The sequence below is a fragment of the Amblyraja radiata genome, chromosome 8, assembly GCF_010909765.2.
Source record: "Amblyraja radiata isolate CabotCenter1 chromosome 8, sAmbRad1.1.pri, whole genome shotgun sequence".
Taxonomy (NCBI): domain Eukaryota; kingdom Metazoa; phylum Chordata; class Chondrichthyes; order Rajiformes; family Rajidae; genus Amblyraja; species Amblyraja radiata.
This window is the reverse complement of record NC_045963.1, coordinates 7,058,929-7,074,134: the sequence shown is the minus strand read 5'-3', so window position 1 is coordinate 7,074,134 and position 15,206 is coordinate 7,058,929. Positions and strand designations below refer to the sequence as shown.

General features: G+C 45.1%; 1 protein-coding gene across 1 annotated transcript; it reads left to right on the top strand.

Annotated features, from left to right (window-relative positions):
• Positions 1-201: 201 nt before the first annotated feature.
• banf1 (BAF nuclear assembly factor 1) lies at positions 202-8,742 on the top strand. Its single transcript, XM_033025114.1, has 3 exons — positions 202-289; positions 6,223-6,366; positions 8,119-8,742. Exons 2-3 carry the CDS (start codon positions 6,241-6,243, stop codon positions 8,263-8,265), a joined length of 273 nt encoding a protein of 90 aa, XP_032881005.1. The 5' UTR covers positions 202-289; positions 6,223-6,240; the 3' UTR covers positions 8,266-8,742.
• The last annotated feature ends 6,464 nt before the right edge of the window (positions 8,743-15,206 follow it).

Genomic DNA, 15,206 nt, shown 5'->3' with positions numbered 1-15,206 from the left:
CATTCCCTCCACGGAAACTGTCTGCCCAATGGGTTCCTCCAGCACTTTGTTTTGCTGACATGGCGGTTGATGTGAGGCGCGAGGCAGTTGATGCAGCAAAGGGTTAGCTCGCGTCAAAAGCCGGAGCAACTTGGGGGGGGGGGGGGGTCACGTGTGTGGGGTTGCAGTGACTTGGGCCACGTGTGTGGGGCCAGTGACGGTGGGGGGGCGGGCGGGCGGCGGCGTGGGGTTTGGGCGGGAAGGTGCGAGGCGGGCGCTCACCTCGCGCACCGTCACCGCCCGGCGCTCGGTGAGGAGGGGAGGGGAGATAGAGGGGGGAGAGGGTGTAAAGAGAGGGAGAGGTGAGTAGGGAGGGCTGGAGAGAGGGAGGGGGTTGAGGAAGGTAGAGGATGTGGGAAGATGGTGAGAGGAGGGGGAGTGGTAGGGGTGAAGATGGAGGGGAGGGAGGATGAGGGAGAAAGGGTGACGAGGGAAGGGGATGGGTGAGGAGGGATGGAAGGAAGAAGGGGTGAAGAGGGAGAGGTTGGGTGAGGATGGGGTGATATAGTGGTTGAGGAGGGAGAGGGGTGAGATTAGAGAGGGAAGGATGAAGGAGAAAGGGGGTGAAGGAAGAGGGAAAATGGTGAAGAGAGTGGGAGGGGTTGGGATGAGGGAGGAAGGGGTGGTGAGGGAGAAAGGGAGTGGGTGAGGGGAGGCGGAGAGTGATGAGGCGAGGAAGGTGAGACTGGCATATGTTATGCATAAATGTCGATCTTGTGTAAGTAAGGTCCTGGGGTGTGAAAGTCTAAAGTAAACAGGTGAGACTGCAGCTTCTGTTTGGTTTCCACACGTTTTCTGGGTACATTCTCTTAATGCAAATCCCACGAGGAACAGAAATCAATCACTTGCATTTGATTAGAGAAACTTCCAACAGAAACCATGTCACTGATGACAGAATCAAAAAATTATTGTGTCAGGCTTCAGTATCCAGTTTTTAGGACTAAACATTGTTGTGGAATCGTCAACTTGGTTCTTCAAGAATTCTCCACCGTTCATCAAGAGTTGTTTCCTAATAACTCAGTGCCATTTCCTGAACTTTTTCAAATCCCTTCTATTAATCTCTGTTTTGATTGAATCTCCCTCCACAGTTCTGTGATGGAGAAATTTAAAGAAGAATCACCTTCTGAATGAAATCTTTCGTCTTCGCAGTACCAAATGGCCTATCTGATTCATGATTTTTCTTTCTGCCCTGGCAGACCCATTGCATCCGCCTCCTCCTGTCTCACTGAATTAATTTCTACATACCTTGCCTCCATCCTATCCCCCTAGTCCAATCGCTACCTATGTCCAAGACACCTCAAACACCCTTTGTCTCTTCAATGACCTGTTTTCCAGGCCTCAACGCCCTCATCTTTACTATGGATGTTCAGTCACTCTACACCTCCATCCCCCACCAGGAAAGTCTGAAAGCCCACCGTTTCTTCCTCGACCACAAAACCAGCCAATTTCCCTCTACCAACACTCCTGCCCAGCAGAGCTCGTCCTTTTAACAACGTTCAACTTCTCCCACTTCCTCCAAATCCAAGGCGTACCCATGGGCACTAGTGTGGGCTCCAGCTATGCCTGCCTCTTTGTAGGGTGCATCGAACAATCACTGGCCTTATCCCCATACTCTATCTCCGCTACATTGACAACTGGATCGGGGCTACCTCCTGCACACACACAGAACTCATGGGCTTCATTACCTTCACTACTAATTTCAATCTTGCACTCAAATTCACTTGGACCATCTCTGACATCTCCCTCCCATCTCTTGATATCACCCTCTCCATCACAGGAGACAGACTATCAGCTGATATCTATTATAAATGTACTGACTCCCACAGCTATATAGAATACACTTCTTCCCACCCTGCCTCCTGCAAAGACTATCCCCTACTCCCAATTCCTCCATCTACGCCATATATGCGCCCAAGATGAGGTGTTCCATACTAGGACACTTGAGATATCCTTATTCTCTAGGAAACGGGGGGTTTCCCCCTTCCATCATAGATGTGACCCTCACAAGGGTCTCCTCAATACCCTGCAGCTCTGCTCTTGCTCCCTCTCCCCCAGTCGCAACAGGGACAGTCCCCCTGGTCCTCACCTTTCATCCCATCAGCCGTCGCATACAGCATATAATCCTCCAACATTTTCATCACCTTCAATGGGATCCCACCACTAGCCACATTGGCACCCCTTTCCGCAGAGACCGTTCCCTCCCCAACACCCTGGTTAACTCATGCCTTCCCACCCAAACCACCTCCTCCCAGGTACTTTCCCCTGCAACCGCAGGAGATGTAACACCTGTCCCTATACCTCCTTCCTCGACTCCATTCAAGGACCCCGACAGTCTTCAAGTGAGGCAGTGGTTCACTTGCACCTCCTCCAACCTCTACTGTATCCGCTGTTCCAGGTGTCAACTATACATCGGCGAGACAAACCACAGACTCGGCAATCATTTCGCTGAACACTCGCTCAGTCCACTTGGACCTACCTGTTCTCCCGGTTGCTAAACACTGTAACTCCCCCTCCCATTCCCACACTGACCTTTCTGTCCTGAGCCTCCTCCGCTGTCAGTGAGGCCCAATGCAAATTGGAGGAACATCAACTAATATTTCGCTTAGGCAGCTTACAACAGAGCAGTATGAATATTGACTTCTCAAACTTCAAGTGACCCTTGCTTACCCTCTCTCTCTCAATCCCTCTCCCATCCTAGTTCTCTGACCAGTCTGACTATCCTCTTGATTATTTTATCTTTGTATGCTTCATTGTCACCTTCCCCGAGCTAACAATAATCTATTCTACATTTTCCTTGAACTTCGTCCCCTTTGAGGTCTCGTTTTCACGCCTTACCCTTCCATATCTCTGTGTCTCCATCTCCCCCGACTCTCAGTCTGAGTTACTCCAGCGTTTTTGTGTCTATCTTCGGTGTAAACCAGCATCTGCAGTTCCTTCCTTACACATTCTTTCTTAGCCAAGGTACACGTCCTTTCCACATACATATTGTGGAGTCCAGTAAGAGTTTTAAGTTTCAAATGGATCACATCCCACTTTGTAAATTCCAGAAGATAATAGCCCACTATACTCAATTTCTCTTCCTTGGCCAACTCGCAATCCCATGAGCCAGTCTGGAGAATTTATCCTGGTTCCCCTCCAGCATATATATATATATATATTTGTTTGAATGATACAGCACAGAAATAGGCCTTTAAGTCCACGCTGACCATCAATCACCCACTCATACTTATTCCATGGAGAAACAAGGAACTGCAGATGCCAATTTACAAAAAATGACACAAAGTGCTGGAGTAAGTCAGAATGAAGTGTCGGTCTGAAGAAGAGTCCCGTCCCAAAACGTCACCTATCTATGTTGTCCAGAGATGCTGCCTGACCAGCTGAGTTATTCTAGCACTTTAATAATAATAATAAACTTTGTGTCAAACTAATTCTATATTATCCAACTTTCTCACCAACTCCCAACAAACAAAGGGAATTTTACAGAGGCCATTTAACCTACAAACCCGCACATCTTTGGGATGTGGGAGAAAACCTAAATGTTTTACACAGGGTGAATGTTTAAGTTCCACACACACAGCACCCGAGATCAGGATCAATCCCACGTCTCTGGCGTAGTGAGGCAGGGTGATGGTAGAGCTACCAGCTGCACCACTGTGCCGCCCTATTTAAGTAAAAACTCTTTGGGTGTGATCTTACCAAAACTAAATTTACAATATTTCCCTAATTTGTAATGAGGAACATAATGTCCGTAAATATTTGGTCTGGTGTTGCCATCCATTTGTGAATCCTGGGACATTATTCATCCATAATATTATTGATCCAAGCCTGTAAGTCAGAGTGCATGGGGGAGATCGATAATCTGATTGGTGCCAGAACAACAATTTTGTTTTATTGGGTTGATCCAGTATTGCAACTGTGCTGAAACAGTTTGTCTAGTTACAGGCAGATCTTACAATGGAATATTGTTGGGCCATTGTATTTGTTCAGTGAATCAGCAAGTTCTTGATACAGTGCGAGTGAATACATTTGGCCAGCTTTGCGCTTATGTCGCTGCATTTTTTTAGAGAAAAAGGCTCCAGCCTGTTCATGTTTGCACACTTACCTTTGCTTCGGTGTCAGTTTTGTAATTTGAGGACTGGTTTTGTGCAGGGACATTGTGAATATGAATAGGACTGTTTATTCAAGAGATATACATTACCGACAAGACCTTCACGTGCAGGTAAATGGGATTAATATAATGTTCTGCATGGACATGATGGTACTGAATACTTGGTTCCATGCTATATGTCTACGTGACTCAATGGCATTTATTTCCCATTCACTAAGTATGATCTAACTCCTCCCTCTACTTTTGAAAACACAAAGTGCTGGAGTAACTCAGCAGGTCGGGCAGCATTTGGATACAACATGGATAGGTGACATTTCTGGTCGGGATCTGTCTGAAGAAGGGTTCCGACTCGAAACATCACCTATCCATGTTCTCAAGAGAATCTGCCTGACTCACTGAGGTACTCCAGTTTTTTTGTCATGAGTTCATTTCCTCTGCAATGGCACTTTGCTTTTTTTAATGGCTCTGATCAACAAGGACTCCAATAGATGTGGAGAAATGCAATTGATAGAAATGTTAAGTTAAAAGATGAGCTCACTCTGAGATGGGAGATGATGCCATGACCAACACTTGTCGGGAACCCAATGTCTTAGTTTAGAGATACAGTGCGGAAACAGACCCTTCTGCCCACCGAGTCCTCACCGACCAGCGATACCCGCACATTAACACTATCACACACACCCCAGAGACAATTTTATATTTATATCAAGCCAATTACCCAACAAACCTGTTCGTCTTTGGAGTGTGAGAGGAAACCAAAGATCTCGGAGAAAAGCCGCACGGGTCACAGGGAGAACGTACAAACAGCACCCGCAGTCAGGATCAAACCTGGGTCTCTGGCGTAAGGCGATAACTCTGCTGCGCCACCGTGTCGCCCTTGTCGACATGAGAAACTGCAGATGCTGGTTTACAAAAAAACAAAACTGCTGGAGTAACTCAGCGATCCAGGCAGCATCTCTGGAGAACATGTTTAGGTGAGAATCTGGTTCGGGACCTTTCTTTAGACTGATTGTAGTAGGGGGGGGAGAAAGATGGAAAGGAGGGGGGGGGGGGTGAAGGACAAATCCTTGTGAGTGATAGATGGACACAGGTGAGGGTTTTTTGATTAAAATGTCTGAGAGAATAAGAGAAGAGTGTTAGAATGAGCAGAGCAGTACTGGGAAAGAAATCATAGTGCCTTACACCACAGAAATTATAAAATTGTAGTCTGTAGGACTTGTGTTGGGTGAGATGATGTATGGTGTGAGGAGACTTGTATGGAACAGGCATGAAAACCTTGGGCCAAATAGCTCATTTCTATACCACATTCATTCTGTTAAATAGAGTGGCATTTCTATCTTTAATTAGGAACGATGGGATACTTCTAATCTTGAGCGGTAATCACATTAGGGATGAGAGCATCAGTTCTTATCTCAAGGTTGGACAAGCTCTGCACTTGATGCATTGCCAAATATATGAATAGGTCTGTTACTGCTCATGAAGTGAGTACTCGTTTTGATGTGTCCTGTCTATTATTAGTTTCTCTACAGGTCTACAGAGTATGTAAGATAAAAAATAAAGATAAATAAGAACTGACATGTGTGAGAAGTACTGCATTTTGTAGCTCAATTTCCAACTCTTGTATTGGCGGCTAATGCATTACCTTCTCTTGCACAACTTGTTCATAATTTACTTGTTTAGTTTATTTAGTTTAGAGATACAGTGCGGAAACATGTTTCGGCCCACCAAGTCCTTGCCGACCAGTGATCCCCGCACACTAGCACTATCCTACACACTAGGAACAATTTTACCAAGCCAATAAACCTACAAACCGTACGTCTTTGGAGTGTGGAAGCAAACGAGATCCCAGTGAAAATGTCCGCAGGTAATGGGGAGAACGTACAAATTCCATACAGACAGCAGCCATTGTCAGGATCGGACACAGGTCTCTGGCTCTGTATGGCAGCAGCTCTACCGCTGCGGCACTGTGCCATCTTATTCGTTTGTGAAATAACCTGAACAAAGACTCTTAGTTTTTCAAAGGTGGTACTGCTTCTGGATAACCAAGTAAAACTATCACTAACTTTGGTCAACAGATTTGACAGCTCTGCACGATGATTTCAACATCACACAAGCACAGGAATTTTGTGTCTGAACCAATGGGAAACAAATCAGTTTCTGCCTTGGCTGGTATTGGAACAACACTTGGGAGAAAACTGGAAGAACAAGGTTTTGATAAGGTGAGAAGGGCTATATATTCCCAGGAGAAAACGTTTGCCAGAGAAGGTAGTTGAGGCAGGTACTGTAACAACATTGGGCAGGTACATGGAGAGGAAAGGTTTAGAGGGATACTAGACCAAGTGCAGACCCGTTGGGTCTGCTCCCCCAACGCAGCTGTTCCCTACCCGTAGCCCCCACGGGAGACGTGGTCCTCCAACTCAAGCGACTCGGGAATCAGCAGTGCGGCTGTTTTTAAATGGCGTCTTTGAGGCGAGATGCGGGCGCCAGCAGCCGTTATGGTCACTGGCCAGCAGAAGGCGACAAAATGAGTGAGTGGAGGGGGGAAGGATTTGATTAAAAATGTGTACATAAACATGACGAAATTTAATGGGGAGTGGATACTTGGAACGAAAAGTGAAATCTCTACCGAAATGGAAAAAAACTCGGCATTTCTGGGTCGGGTGTTGGCGTAGCAACGAATCAAAGGCTGGCAGCCACGTCAGAAACACACAGCCACACACACACAGTTTTAAATATAGATAGATAGATATAGATAGATAGATGGGCCAAAGGCGGGCAAATGGGACTAGCTTAGATCTTGGACAGCATAGATGAGTTGGGCCGAAGGGCTGTTTCCGTGCTGTCACATTGGGTTGAGCAGCAAAAGTCAGGGCTCGCTGCAGACCCATTACATGTGATGAAAGATCACTGGTTTAAAGTGTGAACTCTTCCCACAGATGTTGCCTGGTCTGCCAGCATTTTCTGTACACATATGAGAATTCGAGCATCTGACTTTTTCACTTCTGTACTGGTGTTTAATTCACGCCTTCTGGGACTGTCACCTTGGTTTTCATATCACCATCTTTGCCCCTCCAACCAACAGTTTCAGAGACACAAGGAACTGCAGATGCTGGAAATCTGAGCAAAACACAAAGTGCTGGAGAACTCAGTTGGTCAGGGTAGCATCTGTGGAACAACGTTTCAGGTCACGACCCTCCATCAGACTCTGCTCCTGACTCACAACATCTGTCCATTCGCTCCACAGATGCTGCCTAACCCGCTGAGTTCCTCCAGCACTTTGCGCCTTACAAGTTTCCCAGATTCTCAATCCCCTGAATGCCAACTGTTATTTACTTTGGTTGCTGCAGTCTACTGCTGTTGACTAACCCATTTCCTCATGAACTATTTACTACGTCCGTTAAACGTTAATCATAACTCACCTTCCACAACCTCTTAAATAGATTTCTTACTCCCTCTGAACATTTACTTCCCTCTCTGGTGGGACTGGTGTAGGTGGGGAATCTTGGTCGGCATGGACAAGTTGGGGCACCAACCCACTTCCCTGCCGTTTGACTCAAGATGTTGCATGCAGCTGCAAATAGAGATACAGCATGGAAACAGGCCCTTTGGCCCACAAAGTCCACGCTGATCATCGATCACCCGTTCACACTAGTTCTATATCATCCCACTTTCTCTTCCACTCCCTACATACTAGGGGCAATTTACAGACACCAATTAATCTACAAACCCGTACATCTTTGGGAAGTGAGGGGAAACCGGAGCACTCAGAGGAAACCCATGCAGTTACAGGGAGAACATGCAAATTCCACACAGGCAGCACCCCTTAGTCAGTATTGAACCTAAGGTCTCTGCAGCGGCTCTACCAGCTGCATCACTGTGCCACCCTGTGGAGCATGTACACAGGTTCTTTGGAAATAAAGAGTGAAATATACTGTAAACTTATTTAAAGTATTTTCTGTTCTGTTTTTCAGGCATATGTAGTGCTGGGCCAGTTCCTTGTTCTGAAAAAGGATGATGAATTGTTTAAAGATTGGTTGAAAGATATCTGCGGAGCCAACAGCAAACAAGCTGGACAATGTGCCACCTGTTTACAGGAATGGTGCAATGCTTTCCTCTAGTTAGTGCATTCCTGTCTAAAGCATGATTTGGTTTACTAAACTTTTTTTAATTCATAATTTCCCAGTGGTCATCTCGTGCATGGAATACACCATCGTTCACTGGCTTGATGCAGATTAATACCAATTTTACATGCAAAATCAATCCCTCTGTTAAGAAAAGCATCACAGCCAAGGGGATTGCTAGTTTCTTACACCAGTGCTGTGGTTTTAAGGCCAGATTGGCTGTGTCTGCACTGCTGTTTAACAAAATGAGCAATAGAACCCAAAGCCAAAATAGCAGCAAATCTGGTAATGGTGTTAAGGAAAATGTTCTGACAGCAAATTTGACCTCCCATTTACTCTGACTATTTAGAGACAGAATCCCTCAGACAGGTCAGTTTTCAAATAGCTAGAAGCTGGTGCAAGATGCATTGCATCAGCAGCTTAATAAGTCATAAGTTCATAAATGGTCCACAAAGCCAAAGTTACAGGAATTGGCAAGGGCCAGTTTTTTTCTGGAATTGTGTATGTAACACACAATGTTTCTATGTACTTCATTCCTTTATGTAGTTGTTGAGTTGACAAGTAATCTTTCGATGTTTTCTAATAAAAAAATCTGCAACAATTGCATTGACACATTTAAATAGGTGCAGTATATCACAAGTATTAGTGAAGGTAGAGGTAAAGACTGCCACCTTTAGATTTGTAACTTTGTAGAGTGCTGATTATATTTATTTGTGCTTGCCAGCAAGCTAAAAAACTGGCCTACTACGTGAGCTGCTCACTAGCTTCAAAAAACATTGTTTCACATATTTTATACTTTTAATGTTCAACATTAATTCCTTCTAGAGGTTAAGGGCCTGTCCCACTATGGCGACCTTATTTGCGAGTTTAGGAGAGTTTGCGCTCGCCACAAGCTCGCAGCATGGTCGACACATGGTCGTAGGTGGTCATTGGTAAGTCTCCTTCATGATCAAGAGGAGTTCCTGCATAGTGGTTACTACTTGCGGCGTCGGTTTGTTCGAGGAAAATTTTTCAACAAGCTGAAAGATTTTCTGTGAGTAAAAATTAGTCGGCATGGAGAAAATAGATACTTTTGAACCCAGTGGTAGTAATAATAATAATACATTTTATTTATGGGCGCCTTTCAAGAGTCTCAAGGACACCTTACAAAAATTGAGCATGTAGAGGAAAAACATGTAAGGGGAATGAAATAAATAGTAGAGACATGACTAGTACACAAAGTAAAGACAGAATTCAATACAAAACACAGTATGAGGCAATTAATGCACAGATGAAAAGGGACGGGGACGTGGGGCTAAGGATAGGCAGAGGTGAAGAGATGGGTCTTGAGGCGGGACTGGAAGATGGTGAGGGACACGGAATTGCGGATCAGTTGGGGGAGGGAGTTCCAGAGCCTGGGAGCTGCCCTGGAGAAGGCTCTGTCCCCAAAACTGCGGAGGTTGGACTTGTGGATGGAGAGGAGACCGGCTGATGTGGATCTGAGGGACCGTGAGGGTTGGTAGGGGGAGAGGAGGTCAGTGAGATATGGGGGGGCCAGATGGTGGAGGGCTTTGTAGGTGAGGATCAGGATTTTGTAGGTGATCCGGTGGGAGATGGGAGGCCAGTGAAGTTGTTTGAGGACTGGAGCGATGTGATGCCAGGATTTGGTATGGGTGATGAGTCGGGTGGCTGCGTTCTGGACCAGTTGGAGTCGGTTGATGTAGGTGGAGCTGATGCCAAGGAGAAGTGAATTGCAATAGTCCAGTCGGGAGGAGATGAAGGCATGGATGAGTCTTTCAGCAGCGGGCGGTGTGAGAGAGGGTCTGAGTTTGGCGATGTTGCGGAGATGAAAGAAGGAGGTTTTAATGACATGGCGGATGTGAGGCTCAAGGGAGAGGGTGGAATCAAAGATCACGCCAAGGTTGCGGGCCTGGGGAGATGGGGAGACAGTGCTGCCGTCGATGGTGAGAGGGGTTATTGATTTTGCTGAGTGTGGCTTTGGAGCATGTGAGAAGGAATTCTGTCTTATCGTTGTTGAGTTTGAGGAAATTATGTTGCATCCAGGTTTTTATAGCTGACAAACAGGAGTTGATATGGGAGAGGGGGGGGGTTGTGGGGGGATTTGGTGCCAAGGTAAATCTGGGTGTCATCAGCGTAACAGTGGAAGTCCAGATTGAAGTGGCGGAGTATCTGACCAAGGGGGAGGATGTAGATGATGAAGAGGAGGGGGCCGAGTACGGAGCCTTGGGGAACGCCTTGAGTGACTGCGGCTGTAGCAGAGGTGTGATTGTGGAGAGAGATGAAGTGGGATCTGTTGGAAAGGTAGGAACGGAGCCAGCTGAGTGCAGAGCCTTCAATGCCGAGGTCTTTGAGTCTGGTGAGCAGGATGTTATGGTTCACTGTATCGAAGGCTGCGCTCAGGTCGAGGAGGATGAGGATGTTGAGGGAACCAGTGTCAGCAGAGGTGAGGAGGTCGTTGAGGACTTTGAGGAGAGCAGTTTCTGTGCTATGGAGGGGGCGAAAGGCAGATTGGAGGGGTTCAAGTAGGTTATACGCAAGGAGGTGGGAATGAAGTTGCGACGCAACGATACGCTCCAGGGTTTTTGAAAGAAGGGAGGTTTGAGATTGGGCGGTAGTTGATGAGAGGAGGGATCAAGACCAGGTTTCTTTAAGATTGGTGTAACGGCAGCAGTTTTGAAAGCGGAGGGGACAATTCCTTGGGACAATGAGGAGTTGAAGAGATTAGTGAGGTAGGGGCAGAGAACGGTGAGGCAGGACTTCAACAGGGGAGTGGGGAGAGGGTCGAGGGAGCAGGTAGTGGGTTTGGAAGAGCTGATGAGTTTGGAGATTTCAATAGGGGTGACCAGGTCAAACTGGGAGAGGAAGCAGTGTGGAGGAGGGGTAAGGAGGTCAGTGGAGATGTTGAAAGGAGGGGCCTTGGTAGGCGGTGGAGTAGATGCTGGGGAGTCGGGTACAGGGGATAAAGATTGATAGATGGTGCTGATTTTATCAGCGAAAAAGTGGAGGAATGAGTTGCAGAGATCCGGAGTAGAGGTAGGGAGAGTGTTGGCTCGAGGCTTGAGGAGGTTGCCCACTGTGGAGAAGAGGGTTCTGTGGTTTAGGCAGGGATCGGTGAATATGGAGGAGAGGTAGGCAGATTTTGCAGCAATGAGAGCATCTTTGTAGTCAGTGAGGTGGAGTTTGTAAGCTTCAAGGTGGACTGTGAGAGATGATTTCTTTATAAGTCGTTCGAGTTGGCGACCAGTCTGTTTCAGTTTACGAAGTGCAGGTATGTACCAGGGTGAAGATGTGTTGAAAGTTACGGTTCTTGTTTTGAGGGGGGCCAGAGTGTTGAGGGAGGTAGACAAGGTGGAGTTGAGATGGTTTGTGAGATCATCAGGTGAGATGGGGGTTGAGTCCAGGGGGAGAGTGGTGGAGAGCAGGTCAGAGAGATGGTGGGGATCAATGGATTTTAGATTGGATGTAGTGGGGTCGCCATGTCGTTATAGGTAGTCGAGGAAGCCGTACATAATTTCCTTTGCTGACCTGGCATTTTAATTGGCTCATTGGGGGAAAAAAAACATAAGCACGAGTTTTCAGAAACAAGGAAAACCGACCAGTAATGTTAAATGCCCGCTAAACTTCACAGCTGTGTATCTCTGGCTTATTAAAAGTTGTCTGGCTTCTTAAAAGTGTCTCCACTCCTTCTCTTCCCTCCCCCGCTCTTTTAAAGGACTTACCGTACACTGTGCCAGACGCTTAGTATTAACTTTTAAATCTTGCAATATACCTGCGCATTTTAACCATGAGGACAGGACTCTCCACAATGGAATGTGTTGCAGAAATAATCTTTCACAGAAGACCTAGCTGTATCTGTACAATATTAGAAAATAAGGTATTTAGGTGCCTGGTATTTCCTGGAAAACATTGGATATCCAGTGCTGCAACGTACAGGGGTGGTGGAAATTAAAACTATGTCCAATTTTTACCAAGCAGGAGAATGGGGTTAGAAGGGAGAGATAAAGACTGGATGGGCCGAATGGCCTAATTTGCTCATCACATGAACTTTTCATGCAAGTCAATCATAGTGGAGGAAAATAACTTGCGCTAGTCTTGTTTAATACTGAGAATCATATTGAGGAAGTTGATCAGAAACATAACTTCTGCAGTTAAATTGGAAATGTGCAGTTAATCAGCAATGAAAATCAAACTAACCTCTCTCATAACTCAGTTATTTTTTTCCAGCCTGCTCTTAAAACGTATAATTCAACGCAGTACATTTATAAATGGAACTCATCCTTTGGCTTTAATAACTCCACGGTTATTGTTCCTTAGAATGCATTATTCGGACTTGGTTTTGAAAGTGCCACCCGTACCAAATGTTTTTTATGCTGTTAGAGCAAATGCAGCATCTCTTGAAACAGTGAGATTGAGAGCAAACGGCTATTTTTGGAAGGCTATCAGAGGAGTGGTGCACTTTGACCAACAATTTCTGGGGCCTGAACTCTGAGGGTAACCATTCCTTACCACAAGTTGCTGAGTAATTTGCACAATAGTAACAATGAGTGCCACATTTCCCCAACATATTTTGTATTCTGTACATTTCTAACTAATGGTGTTTGCCTTAAACCTATTTTTTTGGTGTAAAACTAGAATCAATCAAGATTATATACATTAAAACTCTTAACTTTCAAAGTTCCATGCTATCAGTTATATTATTTAATAACATAGTTTAACTGATAGCATGCAAGCTGATAGGAGATAAGGCAATAGTGGTTAATAGTGTTCATAGCAAAAGGATTTGAGTATAGTTCATAGCAAAAGGATTTGAGTATAGGAGCAGGGAGGTTCTACTGCAGTTGTACAGGATCTTGGTGAGACCACACCTGGAGTATTGCGTACAGTTTTGGTCTCCTAATCTAAGGAAAGACATTCTTGCCATAGAGGGAGTACAGAGAAGGTTCACCAGACTGATTCCTGGGATGTCAGGACTTTCATATGAAGAAAGACTGGATAGACTCGGCTTATACTCGCTAGAATTTAGAAGATTGAGGGGGGATCTTATAGAAACTTACAAAGTTCTTAAGTGGTTGGATAGGCTAGATGCAAGAAGATTGTTCCCGATGTTGGGGAAGTCCAGAACAAGGGGTCACAGTTTAAGGATAAGGGGGAAATCTTTTAGGACCGAGATGAGGAAAACATTTTTCACACAGAGAGTGGTGAATCTCTGGAATTCTCTGCCACAGAAAGTAGTTGAGGCCAGTTCATTGGCTATATTTAAGAGGGAGTTAGATGTGGCCCTTGTGGCTAAAGGGATCAGGGGGTATGGAGAGAAGGCAGGTACAGGATACTGAGTTGGATGATCAGCCATGATCATATTGAATGGCGGTGCAGGCTCGAAGGGCCGAATAGCCTACTCCTGCACCTATTTTCTATGTTTCTATGACCAATACTGGGTCCTTCACAAGCAGCCCAATTATAAGTACCGGTAATAAGCAGAGTTTCTGCTATCTGCTCAAATGTTCAACATCAGCCACAAATGTACAAAGCAACAAAACTTTAGAAAACAAAACCTTGCAGTTGAACATCAAAAAATAATTTATTTGCATAATTCCCGATCTGTGAATTAAAAATACCAGTTGCAACTATGTTTGCAGATTAATTGATAGTTGAGTAAGTCGCATTAGTTCTGTAGACTTTTTTTAAAAGGAAGCACAAACTTACAATCAAGGAATAAAGGAAGAATGACTTGCGGTAAGATATAAAATGAACTTAAACTAAAAGGATCAATGATACAAATACATCAACCGAGTGATAGGTTTCCAAATGTCATATGAATATTGTTACACTCTGGGATATTAGTGTATCTTTACTGAATTTGCATGTCACAGCATCCTGCTGCAACTTAAGTGGGTCAACTAAGAGACTTAAAGATACAAATTCATTACAAAGCGCCGTAAGTTTTGTCCAAATTATATCCATTTAGGAGGGTGATAAATTTTTCAATGGACGCATAGAATTGTCAGCCAATTCTATTCTGTATTTGTATGGTATCCAGCAAGAACAGAGCAGTAGGTTCAAGGAAGACAGACTGGGATTCCTCCCCATTCTTACAACATTTTGCTTCATCAGATTCTCCCGCATCTTCGGGAGGAGTGAAGTGATTTTGGCAGTGGGGATGTATTTTCTGATCAACATTGATCATCTATTACAAAGTCCCCAATAGGCAATAAGGTAATAATAGAATGCTTACGTTTTGATGTACCAAATTATTCAAGGTTACTAAATGCAATTAATAAACAAATATTTCCTGGTAAGACGTTTCTTATAAAAAAGTCAAAGTGCTGGAGTAACTCAGAGGGTCAGGCAGTATCCCTGGAGAACATGGATAGGTGACTTTATGGTTCAGGACCCTTCTTTGCATAATTTGACAGCACTGGGGCTATATTTGCTGGTGTTTAGAAGAAAGAGGGGGGACCACATTGAAACCTCACAGTTTAGTGAAAGGCTTGGATAGAGTGGATGTGGGGAGGATGTTTCCACTGGTGGGAGAGTCTAGGACTAGAGGACATAGCCTCAGAATTAAAGGACGTTATTTTAGGAAGATGAGGAGGAAATTCTTCAGTCAGAAGGTGGTGAATCTGTGGAATTCTTTGCCACAGAAGGCTCTGGAGGCAAAGTCAGTGGACATATTTAAGACAGATAGATTCTTGATTAGTATGGGTGTCAGAGGTTATGGGGAGAAGGCAAGAGAATGGGGTTAGGAGGGAGAGATAGATCAGCCATGATTGAATGGCGGAGTAGACTTGATGGTCTAATTCTACTCCTATCTCATGATCTTCTTCAGACTGATTACGGGGTGGGAGGGGAGGAAAACTGGAAGAGAAGAGGGGCAGGGTAAAAGTGCCAAGTAATAGGTGAACACAGGCGAGGGGGGAGTGTTGATTGGAAGATAGTTT

What these genes read in the sequence shown, in the direction of transcription:
- banf1 (XM_033025114.1), top strand. Translation starts at nt 6,241, where the DNA reads ATGATTTCAACATCACACAAGCACAGGAATTTTGTGTCTGAACCAATG. An exon ending in AAGAACAAGGTTTTGATAAG is followed by an intron (nt 6,367 to 8,118) that starts GTGAGAAGGGCT and finishes TCTGTTTTTCAG; the next exon opens with GCATATGTAGTGCTGGGCCA.